This window comes from Myxine glutinosa, chromosome 1, assembly GCF_964187855.1.
Source record: "Myxine glutinosa chromosome 1, kmMyxGlut1.1, whole genome shotgun sequence".
Lineage (NCBI taxonomy): Eukaryota > Metazoa > Chordata > Myxini > Myxiniformes > Myxinidae > Myxine > Myxine glutinosa.
In genome coordinates, this window is record NC_136261.1 from 25,536,834 (window position 1) to 25,554,949 (window position 18,116).

The following is an 18,116-nucleotide window of genomic DNA, read 5'->3' on the forward strand; positions in this document are numbered from 1 at the left end:
ATAGCTGTATACCTGGAACTTCATAATATAAATGATTCATCGTTTGATATGTTGAAAATTTTAAAAAATCAGAAAAGGGTTTTCCACAGCATGCACATGAATATGTGAACTATTCCATTTGTTTGAAATTCAAATTCAAACAATTAAAAGTGCCTGAATTATGGGTTGGGTTAAAATTGTCGGAGGACTTACCAATACAGGGAAATGTGTCCTTTGTGGTGGGAAATTGTCCAGAACTCCTGATGTTTGACCGATAACCAGTGAGACAGGAACACGAGAATGAACCTGGGCTGTTGACGCATTGTCCTCCATCAGCACATATTTTCGGATTCTCCTGGCACTCGTCCACATCTAGTCGTAGAATAAGGGAATGAACAACAATGGGATGCAATGTAAAGTATGAAAATGCCTCTCATGCCTGAAGAAAGATTTTACGGTTCACAGTTGATTAAACGGATGCGATACAGAATGTTAATTTTCACAATGTTGGACCTGAGTGACCAATATAAGGCTTTAAGTAGTTTGTTAAGACTACCACGTCAACATTTCATCAGTTTTTACTTTTGAAGGTTGCATTTGGGTGAACAAACACATATTGTTTTGTTGACGTTCTTCTTCGCAAGTTGGTGGTCGCCGATGTAACCTATGTGATGATTAAATAACTCCAAAACCCTGAAACACAAAACATGGTGGGTTGATATCTATCTATAATTCCAGTAATCTCTGTGTGTTTGTTTGTTTGTACGTTTGTACGTTTGTTTGTCTGTGACCGCTGTTTCTCGACAACCACGGGTCCGATATACTTTAAACTTGCCAGGTATATTGCTGGGGACCCGAGGATGTGCCTTTTCAAGGTTTCATATTAATCGGACAATTACTTACCGAGCTATGTCCAAAAAACGATTCAACCAATCAGAGAGCAGCGAGCTATCGCGTGTGCCGAACGTGGCGAACACACTCTGCCTCGGATGGCACATTTGAGAGCGTATTCATTTATTTCACGTTTGCAAACTATGTTGCCGCTATGTTGGCGTTAAACTATGTTTTAAAACTAATAAAAACCATTTCATCTAAATAGAGGGGGGGGGGGGGATTGTCACTGTACTCGCAAGCCGTTCGCCGTTCGCTTTGGCGTTGCGAATGGACCAACACATTTCATGAACCAAACCATTTCATGTAAAGCGTTCGCCGTTCGCTTTGGCGTTGCGAATGGACCAAAACATTTCATGAACCAAACCATTTCATGTAAATAGAGGGGGGGATATAATTTTAGATATAGATATAGTACGGGCATGCCCTAGTGTGTAGAATGCTCACTCACCAAGGCAGTGGGTCGCATTCAATAAGGGATGAAATGATCCGGATTGACCAGTGGTTGGTCGATATCCATTTTGACAGGTGCAGCTGAAGGAGCCATGGTTATTTGAGCAGTTTCCGCCAGCACCACACACTCCAGGATCCACCAGGCACTCGTCTACATCTGATAGGAAGCGGATACATTGGAAGCGATGTTGAAGTTTGGTGTGCCAGAGCAAGTGTGAGGTAGGAGCGAGCATATGTGCCTCCTGTTTATCTTCCTCTGTTCTGGTTAAGTTTTCAATTTCCCAAATGTATGTGGCATGGGATGGTGCAGAAGTATCACCCTCATATTTGATATATTTCATCTCGGTTTGATCCCCACCTCACTATAAAATGTCAGATTGGTGCTTTTCAGGCATGGCTTTACATCCAAACGTGCAACCTCTGAGTTGAGATTTTAAATATCCGAAGGTGTCTTTCAACATGGGATTTGAAGTTTGCTTTTGCGCTCAAAAAATAGATGTAAATATGCATTCATACTTTTATTGTTATTTCTACTTTTCATCCTCATTCTTCAAGATCTACAAACGTGCAAAACCACTCCCCTCGTCCTCTCGAGAATGCACAGTCGTAGCTGGTAGTTCCATAGATACTGTTGGCAGGGGAATCCTCCTTTGATTCCCCATTTCTTTACCTCTCTTTCCCTCTTCCTCGTACTCTCTAGCCGCTACTAACACAAAAATTTCGTTTGGGGAAGTTGTCACAAGTGGATCGAATAAAACTGAAAACGACCTCGTTCGAGTACCATGGCAACATTATTTACATGGAGACGCCATGTTGTTAAGCGTTGCCGGGCACTTCTTCGTTGTAGTGCTTGTTTGAGCACTTTGAATCAAGGGGGAGGATGAGGATTAGCTCTCAGTCCGGACTAATCATATCTGTGGTCAGAATGTGGACCGCGAGCCACTTTTTGAGTACCTTTACCACTCTAATCACACATTAATCTCCAATGCAACAATGACTAAATAAACTTTTCTTCCCTAAAAATCACGCTATGGGCGAGCAAAGAGGCTCCTTTGGAAGATCACTTGAAGCAGCACAGCACTGCAGTATAAATCTTTATCCGTATCAGTACTCATGCGCAAGTGATACATTTTCAGCGCATGTGCACCACACATTACGTGCTTACTCCAACGAATAAAATCCAGCAGGTGCACCAGCTGATTCCGGTCTCCTTTATCAAATACTGCCCACCAGTGCAGTCTACATTTGAGAGAAAACAACTTATTTGGGGAAAGTTGGCATTGCTTCATGTCCAATAAATTTGTTGATGCATTTGAGGAACATCCCACATCCGTGCCTGTGTGGATTGAACAGAACAACACATATTATGTTGTATTTAAGCAAAAAGTGTGTGTATGTGCGGGGTGGTGGTGGTAAATTATCGCAAGGACATGCGTAACCTCCGCAGTAAAAGCGCTGCTTGAGAGAATGCCATGTCGTTATTTGGGCGGTGTATAGACAACAGACCGCTGTCTCGATCCATGAGGTTTATCTTCAAAAGACTCATATTGCTTATCAACTCAAAATCCTTTCAACTGTCACTTTGTTCATTTCACACTGAAGGGAAAATTTATGGGGAGGGCATGTCGATTGTGAATATGACAACTCCAAATACGTCTTTGTTTTTGACTTTGCAGAGCAGTGCAAGCACCAACAAGTTGGCCATGGTATATAAATTTTGGGTGGAGTCAAGCGAACAGTCAAACCAATAAGTGGAACTTGGCCGCACGCATGGCTCATGGACGCAAAAATAACAAATGAACTTATGACAAAGTATGCCAAACAGAGCTCACTACCTGCAGCGTGTATGTGAATGAGATAAATGAGGATGCAATTGAGAATTTATATCCTGGGAAGGTTCCTTCTTGAACAAGGTGATTGTTTTCCATATTTCAGGAAGATATATTGCTCTGTGATTCGATTTAATTGACAAAATCAAATTAATTTAATCACATAGCTGCAGATAGTTCACAAGTTAAGTGTTCTGCTTGATAGAACATGACAATATAACAATTGCAAACATATGATCAAACAAAGGTGATGGACTCTTGTCGCTTGCTCACCAATGCAGATGGACCCATTCAATAAGGGGTTAAATGATTCAGAAAGTTCAATGGGTAATCGATATCCAGTTTGACAGGTGCAGCTGAAGGATCCGGGGTTGTTTAAGCAGTTTCCTCCGACACCGCACATTCTTGGATCCTCCCGGCACTCATCAATATCTGTTCATAAAAAATAGTGCATAAACATCAAATGATGGTAAATATAGTTAATAAAATCAAATTAAGGTAAATACAGTTATTAAATATCAAATGATGGTAAATATAGTTAATAAAATCAAATTAAGGTAAATACAGTTAATAAAAATCAAATGATGGTAAATATAGTTAATAAAATCAAATTAAGGTAAATACAGTTAATAAAATCAAATGATGGTAAATATAGTGAATAAAATCAAATGATGGTAATTATAGTTAATAAAATCAAATGATGGTAAATATAGTTAATAAAAATCAAATGATGGTAAATATAGTTAATAAAATCAAATGATGATAATTATAGTTAATAAAATCAAATGATGGTAAATATAGTTAATAAAAATCAAATGATGGTAAATATAGTTAATAAAAATCAAATGATGATAAATATAATTAATAAAAATCAAATGATGATAAATATAATTAATAAAAATCTAATGATGATAAATATAGTTAATAAAATCAAATTAAGGTAAATACAGTTAATAAAAATCAAATGATGATAAATATAATTAATAAAAATCAAATGATGATAAATATAGTTAATAAAATCAAATGATGGTAAATAGAATTAATAAAATCAAATGATGGTAAATATAGCTAATAAAAATCAAATGATGGTAAATATAGTTAATAAAATCAAATGATGGTAAATAGAGTTAATAAAATCAAATGATGGTAAATATAGCTAATAAAAATCAAATGATGGTAAATATAGTTAATAAAATCAAATGATGGTAAATAGAGTTAATAAAATCAAATGATGATAAATATAATTAATAAAAAACAAATGATGGTAAATATAGTTAATAAAATCAAATGATGGTAAATATAGTGAATAAAAATCATACGATGGTAAATATAATTATTAAAAATCAAACGATGGTAAATATAGTTAATAAAAATCAAACGATGGTAAATATAATTATTAAAAATCAAACGATGGTAAATATAGTTTAAAAAATCAAACGATGGTAAATAGAATTATTAAAAATCATATGATGGTAAATATAGTTAAAAAATCAAACGATGGTAAATATAATTATTAAAAATCAAACGATGGTAAATATAGTTAATTAAAAGCAAACGATGGTAAATATAGTTAATAAAAATAAAATAGTGGCAGGTGGTACCAACACGGACAGTTGATAGGTTTAAACTGGATTTGGATAAGTTCTTAGAAGCAATGAGCAGAGAGGGTGACATGGATATTGGTGGTAATGATAAGTAACTCGACATTAGGCAGGTGGAATGGAGTTGTGATATCTGTAGGTTGGAGTTTGCTGAATGTTTTTAATGTTTTTTTTTGGTTGTTGTTGTTGTTAATACAAAGATGGATCCAGGTATACTGCTGTGTCCCTGGATTATCGTGAATGTGGAAATTAAAGCAGCTTGATGAGCCAAGTGTCCCCTTCTTTTGTCTGCATTTCCTTGCTTAAAGTGAAAAACAACAATCATAAATAATGATTCAGCTTATTTTGTTGAATAGCTGTATACCTGGAACTTCATAATATAAATGATTCATAGTTTGATATGTTGAAAATTTTTTTTAAAATCATAAAAGGGTTTTCCACAGCGCACATGAATATGTGAACTATTCCAATTGTTTGAAATTGAAATTCAAACAAATATAAGTGCCTGAATTATGGGTTGGGTTAAAATTGTCGGAGGACTTACCAATACAGGGAAATGTGTCCTTCGTGGTGTGAAATTGTCCAGAACTCCTGATGTTTGACCGATAACCAGTGAGACAGGAACACGAGAATGAACCTGGGCTGTTGACGCATTGTCCTCCATCAGCACATATTATCGGATTCTCCTGGCACTCGTCCACATCTAGTCGTAGAATAAGGGAATGAACGACAATGGGTTGCAATGTAAAGTATGAAAATCCCTGTCATGCCTGAAAAAAGATTTTACTGTTCACAGTTGATTAAACTGATGCGATACAGAATGTTAGTTTTCACAATGTTGGACCTGAGTGACCAATATTAAGCTTGAAGTAGTTTGTTAAGATTACCACGTCAACATTTCATCAGTTTTTACTTTTGAAGGTTGCATTTGGGTGAACAAACACATATTGTTTTGTTGACGTTCTTCTTCGCAAGTTGGTGGTCGCCGATGTAATCTATGTGATGATTAAATAACTCCTAAACCCTGAAACACCAAACATGGTGGTTTGATATGTGTAGAATGCTCACTCACCAAGGCAGTGGGTCGCATTCAATAAGGGATGAAATGATCCGGATTGACCAGTGGTTGGTCGATATCCATTTTGACAGGTGCAGCTGAAGGAGCCATGGTTATTTGAGCAGTTTCCTCCAGTACCACACACTCCAGGATCCATCAGGCACTCGTCTACATCTGATAGGAAGCGGATACATTGGAAGCGATGTTGAAGTTTGGTGTGCCAGAGCAAGTGTGAGGTAGGAGCGAGCATATGTGCCTCCTGTTTATCTTCCTCTGTTCTGGTTAAGTTTTCAATTTCCCAAATGTATGTGGCATGGGATGGTGCACAAGTATCACCCTCATATTTGATATATTTCATCTCGGTTTGATCCCCACCTCCCTATAAAATGTCAGATTGGTGCTTTTCAGGCATGGCTTTACATCCAAACGTGCAACCTCTGAGTTGAGATTTTAAATATCCGAAGGTGTCTTTCAACATGGGATTTGAAGTTTGCTTTTGCACTCAAAAAATAGATGTAAATATGCATTCATACTTTTATTGTTATTTCTACTTTTCATCCTCATTCTTCAAGATCTACAAACGTGCAAAACCACTCCCCTCGTCCTCTCGAGAATGCACAGTCATAGCTGGTAGTTCCATAGATACTGTTGGCAGGGGAATCCTCCTTTGATTCCCCATTTCTTTACCTCTCTTTCCCTCTTCCTCGTACTCTCTAGCTGCTCCTAACACAAAAATTTCGTTTGGGGAAGTTGTCACAAGTGGATCGAATAAAACTGAAAACGACCTCGTTCGAGTACCACGGCAACATTATTTACATGGAGACGCCATGTTGTTAAGCGTTGCCGGGCACTTCGTTCGTTGTAGTGCTTGTTTGAGCACTTTGAATCAAGGGGGAGGATGAGGATTAGCTCTCAGTCCGGACTAATCATATCTGTGGTCAGAATGTGGACCGCGAGCCACTTTTTGAGTACCTTTACCACTCTAATCACACATTAATCTCCAATGCAACAATGACTAAATAAACTTTTCTTCCCTAAAAATCACGCTATGGGCGAGCAAAGAGGCTCCTTTGGAAGATAACTTGAAGCAGCACAGCACTGCAGTATAAATCTTTATCCGTATCAGTACTCATGCACAAGTGATACATTTTCAGCGCATGTGCACCACACATTACGTGCTTACTCCAACGAATAAAATCCAGCAGGTGCACCAGCTGATTCCGGTCTCCTTTATCAAATACTGCCCACCAGTGCAGTCTGCATTTGAGAGAAAACAACTTATTTGGGGAAAGTTGGCATTGCTTCATGTCCAATAAATTTGTTGATGCATTTGAGGAACATCCCGCATCCGTGCCTGTGTGGATTGAACAGAACAACACATATTATGTTGTATTTAAGCAAAAAGTGTGTGTATGTGCGGGGTGGTGGTGGTAAATTATCGCAAGGACATGCGTAACCTCCGCAGTAAAAGCGCTGCTTGAGAGAATGCCATGTCGTTATTTGGGCGGTGTATAGACAACAGACCGCTGTCTCGATCCATGAGGTTTATCTTCAAAAGACTCATATTGCTTATCAGCTCAAAATCCTTTCAACTGTCACTTTGTTCATTTCACACTGAAGGGAAAATTTATGGGGAGGGCATGTCGATTGTGAATATGACAACTCCAAATACGTCTTTGTTTTTGACTTTGCAGAGCAGTGCAAGCACCAACAAGTTGGCCATGGTATATAAACTTTGGGTGGAGTCAAGCGAACAGTCAAACCAATAAGTGGAACTTGGACGCACGCACGGTTCATGGACGCAAAAATAACAAATGAACTTATGACAAAGTATGCCAAAGAGAGCTCACCACCTGCAGCGTGTATGTGAATGAGATCAATGAGGATGCAATTGAGAATTTATATCCTGGGAAGGTTCCTTCTTGAACAAGGTGATTGTTTTCCATATTTCAGGAAGATATATTGCTCTGTGATTCGATTTCATTGACAAAATCAAATTAATTTAATCACATAGCTGCAGATAGATCACAAGTTAAGTGTTCTGCTTGATAGAACATGACAATATAACAATTGCAAACATATGATCAAACAAAGGGCGTGGACTCTTGTCGCTTGCTCACCAATGCAGATGGACCCATTCAATAAGGGGTTAAATGATTCAGAAAGTTCAATGGGTAATCGATATCCAGTTTGACAGGTGCAGCTGAAGGATCCGGGGTTGTTTAAGCAGTTTCCTCCGACACCGCACATTCTTGGATCCTCCCGGCACTCATCAATATCTGTTCATAAAAAATAGTGCATAAACATCAAATGATGGTAAATATAGTTAATAAAATCAAATGAAGGTAAATACAGTTAATAAAATCAAATGATGGTAAATACAGTTAATAAAATCAAATGATGGTAAATATAATTAATAAAAATGAAATGATGGTAAATATAGTTAATAAAATCAAATGAAGGTAAATATAGTTAATAAAATCAAATGAAGGTAAATACAGTTAATAAAATCAAATGATGGTAAATATAGTTAATAAAATAAAATGATTGTAAATGTAGCTAATAAAATCAAATGAAGGTAAATACAGTTAATAAAATCAAATGATGGTAAATATAGTTAATAAAATAAAATGATTGTAAATGTAGCTAATAAAATCAAATGAAGGTAAATACAGTTAATAAAATCAAATGAAGGTAAATACAGTTAATAAAATCAAATGATGGTAAATATAGTTAATAAAATCAAATGATGGTAAATATAGTTAATAAAATCAAATGATGGTAAATATAGTTCATAAAATCAAATGAAGTTAAATATAGTTAATAAAATCAAATGAAGGTAAATACAGTTAATAAAATCAAATGATGGTAAATATATAATTAATAAAAATGAAATGATAGAAAATATAGTTAATAAAATAAAATGATGGTAAATATAGCTAATAAAATCAAATGATGGTAAATATAGTCAATAAAATCAAATGATTGTAAATGTAGCTAATAAAATCAAATGATGGTAAATACAGTTCATAAAATCAAATGATGGCAAATATAATTAATAAAAACGAAATGATGGTAAATATAGTTAATAAAATCAAATGAAGGTAAATATAGTTAATAAAATCAAATGAAGGTAAATACAGTTAATAAAATCAAATGATGGTAAATATAGTTAATAAAATAAAATGATTGTAAATGTAGCTAATAAAATCAAATGAAGGTAAATACAGTTAATAAAATCAAATGATGGTAAATATAGTGAATAAAATCAAATGATGGTAAATATAGTTAATAAAATCAAATGATGGTAAATATAGTTAATAAAATCAAATGAAGGTAAATATAGTTAATAAAATCAAATGAAGGTAAATACAGTTAATAAAATCAAATGATGGTAAATATATAATTAATAAAAATGAAATGATAGTAAATATAGTTAATAAAATAAAATGATGGTAAATATAGCTAATAAAATCAAATGATGGTAAATATAGTTAATAAAATAAAATGATTGTAAATGTAGCTAATAAAATCAAATGATGGTAAATACAGGTAATAAAATCAAATGATGGTAAATATAATGAATAAAAATGAAATGATAGAAAATATAGTTAATAAAATCAAATGAAGGTAAATATAGTTAATAAAATCAAATGAAGGTAAATACAGTTAATAAAATCAAATGATGGTAAATATAGTTAATAAAATAAAATGATTGTAAATGTAGCTAATAAATCAAATGAAGGTAAATACAGTTAATGAAATCAAATGATGGTAAATATAGTTAATAAAATCAAATGATGGTAAATATAGTTAATAAAATCAAATGATGGTAAATATAGTTAATAAAATCAAATGAAGGTAAATATAGTTAATAAAATCAAATGAAGGTAAATACAGTTAATAAAATCAAATGATGGTAAATATAATTAATAAAAATGAAATGATAGTAAATATAGTTAATAAAATAAAATGATGGTAAATATAGCTAATAAAATCAAATGATGGTAAATATAGTCAATAAAATCAAATGAGGGTAAATATAGTTAATAAAATAAAATAGTGGTAAATATAGCTAATAAAATCAAATGATGGTAAATATAGTTAATAAAATCAAATGATGGTAAATATAGTTAATAAAATAAAATGATGGTAAATATAGTTGATAAACTCAAATGATGGTAAATATAGCTAATAAAATCAAATGATGGTGAATATAGTTAATAAAATCAAATGATGGTAAATATCGTTAATAAAATCAAATGATGGTAAATATAATTAATAAAATCAAATGATGGTAAATATAGTTAATAAAATCAAATGATGGTAAATATAGTTAATAAAATCAAATGATGGTAAATATAGTTAATAAAATAAAATGATGGTAAATATAGTTAATAAAATCAAATGATGGTAAATATAGTTAATAAAATAAAATGATTGTAAATGTAGCTAATAAAATCAAATGATGGTAAATACAGTTAATAAAATCAAATGATGGTAAATATAATTAATAAAAATGAAATGATAGTAAATATAGTTAATAAAATCAAATGAAGGTAAATATAGTTAATAAAATCAAATGAAGGTAAATACAGTTAATAAAATCAAATGATGGTAAATATAGTTAATAAAATAAAATGATTGTAAATGTAGCTAATAAATCAAATGAAGGTAAATACAGTTAATGAAATCAAATGATGGTAAATATAGTTAATAAAATCAAATGATGGTAAATATAGTTAATAAAATCAAATGATGGTAAATATAGTTAATAAAATCAAATGAAGGTAAATATAGTTAATAAAATCAAATGAAGGTAAATCCAGTTAATAAAATCAAATGATGGTAAATATAGTCAATAAAATCAAATGAGGGTAAATATAGTTAATAAAATAAAATAGTGGTAAATATAGCTAATAAAATCAAATGATGGTAAATATAGTTAATAAAATCAAATGATGGTAAATATAGTTAATAAAATAAAATGATGGTAAATATAGTTGATAAACTCAAATGATGGTAAATATAGCTAATAAAATCAAATGATGGTGAATATAGTTAATAAAATCAAATGATGGTAAATATCGTTAATAAAATCAAATGATGGTAAATATAATTAATAAAATCAAATGATGGTAAATATAGTTAATAAAATCAAATGATGGTAAATATAGTTAATAAAATCAAATGATGGTAAATATAGTTAATAAAATAAAATGATGGTAAATATAGTTAATAAAATCAAATGATGGTAAATATAGTTAATAAAATCAAATGATTGTAAATGTAGCTAATAAAATCAAATGATGGTAAATACAGTTAATAAAATCAAATGATGGTAAATATAATTAATAAAAATGAAATGATAGTAAATATAGTTAATAAAATCAAATGAAGGTAAATATAGTTAATAAAATCAAATGAAGGTAAATACAGTTAATAAAATCAAATGATGGTAAATATAGTTAATAAAATAAAATGATTGTAAATGTAGCTAATAAATCAAATGAAGGTAAATACAGTTAATGAAATCAAATGATGGTAAATATAGTTAATAAAATCAAATGATGGTAAATATAGTTAATAAAATCAAATGATGGTAAATATAGTTAATAAAATCAAATGATGGTAAATATAGTTAATAAAATCAAATGAAGGTAAATATAGTTAATAAAATCAAATGAAGGTAATTACAGTTAATAAAATCAAATGATGGTAAATATAATTAATAAAAATGAAATGATAGTAAATATAGTTAATAAAATAAAATGATGGTAAATATAGCTAATAAAATCAAATGATGGTAAATATAGTCAATAAAATCAAATGAGGGTAAATATAGTTAATAAAATAAAATAGTGGTAAATATAGCTAATAAAATCAAATGATGGTAAATATAGTTAATAAAATCAAATGATGGTAAATATAGTTAATAAAATAAAATGATGGTAAATATAGTTGATAAACTCAAATGATGGTAAATATAGCTAATAAAATCAAATGATGGTGAATATAGTTAATAAAATCAAATGATGGTAAATATCGTTAATAAAATCAAATGATGGTAAATATAATTAATAAAATCAAATGATGGTAAATATAGTTAATAAAATCAAATGATGGTAAATATAGTTAATAAAATCAAATGATGGTAAATATAGTTAATAAAATAAAATGATGGTAAATATAGTTAATAAAATCAAATGAAGGTAAATATAGTTAATAAAATCAAATGAAGGTAAATATAATTAATAAAATCAAATGATGGTAAATATAGTTAATAAAATCAAATGAAGGTAAATATAACTAATAAAATCAAATGAAGGTAAATACAGTTAATAAAATCAAATGATGGTAAATATAATTAATAAAAATGAAATGATAGTAAATATAGTTAATAAAATCAAATGATGGTAAATATAGTTAAGAACATCAAATAATGGTAAATATAATTAATAAAATCAAATGATGGTAAATATAGTTAATAAAATCAAATGAAGGTAAATATAGTTAATAAAATCAAATGAAGGTAAATATAATTAATAAAATCAAATGATGGTAAATATAGTTAATAAAATCAAATGAAGGTAAATATAACTAATAAAATCAAATGAAGGTAAATACAGTTAATAAAATCAAATGATGGTAAATATAATTAATAAAAATGAAATGATAGTAAATATAGTTAATAAAATCAAATGATGGTAAATATAGTTAAGAACATCAAATAATGGTAAATACAGTTAATAAAATCAAATGATGGTAAATATAATTTTAAAAAATCAAATGATGGTAAATATAATTAATAAAAATCAATTGATGGTAAATATAGTTAATAAAAATCAAATGATAGTAAATATAGCTAATAAAATCAAATGATGGTCAATATAGTTAATAAAATCAAATGAAGGTAAATATAGTTAATAAAATCAAATGAAGGTAAATACAGTTAATAAAATCAAATGATGGTAAATATAATTAATTAAATGAAATGATAGTAAATATAGTTAATAAAATCAAATGATGGTAAATATAGTTAATAAAATCAAATAATGCAAAATATAGTTAAGAAAATCAAATAATGGTAAATATAGAAGAAATAAAAATCAAATAATGGTAAATATAGTCAATAAAATCAAATGATGATAAATACAGTTCATAAAATCAAATGATGGTAAATATAGTTAATAAAAATCAAATGATGGTAAATATAATTAATAAAAATCAAATGATGACAAATATAGTGAATAAAAATGAAATGATGGTAAATATAGCTAATAAAATTCAAATGATGGTAAATATAGTTAATAAAAATCAAATGATGGTAAATATAGTTAATAAAAATCAAATGATGGGAAATATAGTTAATAAAAATCAAATGAAGGTAAATACAGTTAATAAAATCAAATGATGGTAAATATAATTAATAAAAATCAAATGATGGTAAATATAGTTAATAAAAATCAAATGATGGTAAATATAGTTAATAAGAATCAAATGATGGTAAATATAGTTAATAAAAATCAAATGATGGTAAATATAGTTAATAAAAATCAAATGAAGGTAAATATAATTAATAAAATCAAATGATGGTAAATATAGGTAATAAAAATCAAATGATGGTAAATATAGCTAATAAAAATCAAATGATGGTAAATATAGTTAATAAAAATGAAATGATGGTAAATATAGTTAATAAAAATGGAATGAAGGTAAATACAGTTAATAAAATCAAATGATGGTAAATATAATTAATAAAAATGAAATGATAGTAAATATAGTTAATAAAATCAAATGATGGTAAATATATAAAAAATAAAAATCAAATAACGGTAAATATAGTTAATAAAAGTCAAATGATGGTAAATATAGCTAAAAAAAGTCAGATGATGGTAAATATAGCCAATAAAAATCAAATGATGGTAAATATAATTCATAAAAATGAAATGAGAGTAATTATAGTTAATAAAATCAAATGATGGTAAATATAATTAATAAAAATGAAATGATGGTAAATATAGCTAATAAAAATCAAATGATGGTAAATATAATTAATAAAAATGAAATGATGGTAAATATAATTAATAAAAATGAAATGATGGTAAATATAGCCAATAAAAATCAAATGATGGTAAATATAAATAATAAAAATCAAATGATGGTAAATATAATTAAGAAAAATCATATGATGGTAAATATAGTTAAGACAATCAAATAATGGTAAATATAGGAAAAATAAAAATCAAATAACGGTAAATATAGTTAATAAAAGTCAAATGATGGTAAATATAGCTAAAAAAAAAGTCAGATGATGGTAAATATAGCCAATAAAAATCAAATGATGGTAAATATAATTCATAAAAATGAAATGAGAGTAAATATAGTTAATGAAATCAAATGATGGTAAATATAGTTAATAAAATCAAATGATGGTAAATATAGTTAATAAAAATCAAATGATTGTAAATATAGCTAATAAAAATCAAATGATGGCAAATATAATAAATAAAAATCAAATGATGGTAAATATTGTTAATAAAAATCAAATGATGGTAAATATAGTGAATAAAAATCAAATGATGGTCAATATAGTTAATAACAATCAAAGGATGGCAAATCTAGTTAATAAAAATCAAATGATTGTAAATAGAGCCAATAAAAATCAAATGATGGTAAATATATCTAATAAAAATCAAATGATGGTAAATATAGTTAATAAAAATCAAATGATGGTAAATATAGTTAATAAAAATCAAATGATGGTAAATATAGTTAATAAAAATCAAATGAAGGTAAATACAGTTAATAAAATCAAATGATGGTAAATATAATTAATAAAAATGAAATGAGAGTAAATATAGTTAATGAAATCAAATGATGGTAAATATAGTTAATAAAATCAAATGATGGTAAATATAGTTAATAAAAATCAAATGATTGTAAATATAGCTAATAAAAATCAAATGATGGCAAATATAATAAATAAAAATCAAATGATGGCATATGTAGTTCATAAACATCAAATGATGGTAAAGAGAGTTAATAGAAATCAAATAATCGTAAATATAGTTAATAACAATCAAAGGATGGCAAATCTAGTTAATAAAAATCAAATGAACATATGTCACCCACAGGGTGAACCGTATCTTGCCAAAATGTGAAAATTCCGTTTTTTCGTCATGACGTCATCAAATGACGTCATAGCGTCAAACTGTTTACAGATCTGGGAAGCACTCATCAAGGGCATTCATATGAGGTATTACTCGATATGGTACCTACGATTTCAAAATTTGACCTTGGGGTCAATAATTTTCGACCTCCAGCGCTAACCATGAAGGTCAAGGCCGATCGCCACCAAAAACTAATCAGCTGAGCGCCGGACCATATACTAGATTCCCATGAAGTTTGGAGACGATCCGATCAAAGTTACTCAAAAAATTAGTGTTTCGTCGACCTCCATGATTGACCACAAAGTGACCTTGACCTTTGACCTTGACCTTCAAAATTTTGTGTGCTGAAGGGTATCTCTATAGGACTCTGATATGCGAAGTTACAGGAGTTTCCAATAATAACTGTGGTCTACAGAGTGATCTAAACGTGAAAAAAAAATGATTAACCACAAACAAACAAACATACAAGCTGACTAATACATCTTGCAAAAACTTCGTTTTGGCAAGATAATGATTGTAAATAGAGCCAATAAAAATCAAATGATGGTAAATATATCTAATAAAAATCAAATGATGGTAAATATAGTTAATAAAAATCAAATGATGGTAAATATAGTTAATAAAAATCAAATGATGGTAAATATAGTTAATAAAAATCAAATGAAGGTAAATACAGTTAATAAAATCAAATGATGGTAAATATAATTAATAAAAATGAAATGATAGTAAATATAGTTAATAAAATCAAATAATGGTAAATATAGAAGAAAAAAAAAATCAAATGATGATAAATACAGTTAATAAAATCAAATGATGGTAAATATAGTTGATAAAAATCAAATGATGGTCAATATAATTAATAAAAATCAAATGATTGTAAATATAGTTAATTGAAAGCAAACGATGGTAAATATAATGAATAAAATGAAATGATAGTAAATATATTTAATAAAAATCAAACGATGGTAAATCTATTTAATTAAAAGCAAACGATGGCAAATATAGTTAATAAAAATCAAACGATGGTAAATATAGTTAATAAAAATAAAATAGTGGCAAGTGGTACCAACACGGACAGTTGAAAGGTTTAAACTGGATTTGGATAAGTTCTTAGAAGTAATGAGCAGAGAGGGTGACATGGATATTGGTGGTAATGATACGTAACGACGTATCATTAGGCAGGTGGAATGGAGTTGCGATATCTGTAGGTTGGAGTTTGCTGAATGTTTTTCATGTTTATTTATTATTATTTTTTGTTGTTAATACAAAGATGGATCCAGGTATACTGCTGTGTCCCTGGATTTTCGTGAATGTGGAAATTAAAGTAGCTTGATGAGCCAAGTGTCCTCTTCTTTTGTCTGCATTTTCTTGCTTAAAGTGAAAATCAACAATCATAAATAATGATTCAGCTTATTTTGTTGAATAGCTGTATACCTGGAACTTCATAATATAAATGATTCATCGTTTGATATGTTGAAAATTTTAAAAAATCAGAAAAGGGTTTTCCACAGCATGCACATGAATATGTGAACTATTCCATTTGTTTGAAATTCAAATTCAAACAATTAAAAGTGCCTGAATTATGGGTTGGGTTAAAATTGTCGGAGGACTTACCAATACAGGGAAATGTGTCCTTTGTGGTGGGAAATTGTCCAGAACTCCTGATGTTTGACCGATAACCAGTGAGACAGGAACACGAGAATGAACCTGGGCTGTTGACGCATTGTCCTCCATCAGCACATATTTTCGGATTCTCCTGGCACTCGTCCACATCTAGTCGTAGAATAAGGGAATGAACAACAATGGGATGCAATGTAAAGTATGAAAATGCCTCTCATGCCTGAAGAAAGATTTTACGGTTCACAGTTGATTAAACGGATGCGATACAGAATGTTAATTTTCACAATGTTGGACCTGAGTGACCAATATAAGGCTTTAAGTAGTTTGTTAAGACTACCACGTCAACATTTCATCAGTTTTTACTTTTGAAGGTTGCATTTGGGTGAACAAACACATATTGTTTTGTTGACGTTCTTCTTCGCAAGTTGGTGGTCGCCGATGTAACCTATGTGATGATTAAATAACTCCAAAACCCTGAAACACAAAACATGGTGGGTTGATATCTATCTATAATTCCAGTAATCTCTGTGTGTTTGTTTGTTTGTACGTTTGTACGTTTGTTTGTCTGTGACCGCTGTTTCTCGACAACCACGGGTCCGATATACTTTAAACTTGCCAGGTATATTGCTGGGGACCCGAGGATGTGCCTTTTCAAGGTTTCATATTAATCGGACAATTACTTACCGAGCTATGTCCAAAAAACGATTCAACCAATCAGAGAGCAGCGAGCTATCGCGTGTGCCGAACGTGGCGAACACACTCTGCCTCGGATGGCACATTTGAGAGCGTATTCATTTATTTCACGTTTGCAAACTATGTTGCCGCTATGTTGGCGTTAAACTATGTTTTAAAACTAATAAAAACCATTTCATCTAAATAGAGGGGGGGGGGGGGATTGTCACTGTACTCGCAAGCCGTTCGCCGTTCGCTTTGGCGTTGCGAATGGACCAACACATTTCATGAACCAAACCATTTCATGTAAAGCGTTCGCCGTTCGCTTTGGCGTTGCGAATGGACCAAAACATTTCATGAACCAAACCATTTCATGTAAATAGAGGGGGGGATATAATTTTAGATATAGATATAGTACGGGCATGCCCTAGTGTGTAGAATGCTCACTCACCAAGGCAGTGGGTCGCATTCAATAAGGGATGAAATGATCCGGATTGACCAGTGGTTGGTCGATATCCATTTTGACAGGTGCAGCTGAAGGAGCCATGGTTATTTGAGCAGTTTCCGCCAGCACCACACACTCCAGGATCCACCAGGCACTCGTCTACATCTGATAGGAAGCGGATACATTGGAAGCGATGTTGAAGTTTGGTGTGCCAGAGCAAGTGTGAGGTAGGAGCGAGCATATGTGCCTCCTGTTTATCTTCCTCTGTTCTGGTTAAGTTTTCAATTTCCCAAATGTATGTGGCATGGGATGGTGCAGAAGTATCACCCTCATATTTGATATATTTCATCTCGGTTTGATCCCCACCTCACTATAAAATGTCAGATTGGTGCTTTT

At 30.2% G+C, this 18,116-nt stretch overlaps 1 protein-coding gene across 2 annotated transcripts in view; it reads right to left on the reverse strand.

The window, feature by feature from the left end:
* The window catches only part of LOC137421911 (transmembrane cell adhesion receptor mua-3), a 169,653-nt gene that overhangs the window by 69,050 nt on the left and 82,487 nt on the right, over positions 1 to 18,116 (reverse strand). For both annotated transcript variants that reach the window (XR_013621806.1, XM_078769869.1), the window contains exons 15-22: positions 17,727 to 17,885; positions 16,598 to 16,756; positions 7,931 to 8,089; positions 5,826 to 5,984; positions 5,298 to 5,456; positions 3,426 to 3,584; positions 1,322 to 1,480; positions 193 to 351 (exon numbers count right to left, since the gene is read on the reverse strand). Coding sequence is in view for 1 of the 2 variants with exons in the window: in XM_078769869.1 (XP_078625995.1) it covers positions 193 to 351; positions 1,322 to 1,480; positions 3,426 to 3,584; positions 5,298 to 5,456; positions 5,826 to 5,984; positions 7,931 to 8,089; positions 16,598 to 16,756; positions 17,727 to 17,885 (1,272 nt within the window). In the remaining variant the exon portion in view is untranslated. The remainder of the gene's footprint in view (positions 1 to 192; positions 352 to 1,321; positions 1,481 to 3,425; positions 3,585 to 5,297; positions 5,457 to 5,825; positions 5,985 to 7,930; positions 8,090 to 16,597; positions 16,757 to 17,726; positions 17,886 to 18,116) is intronic.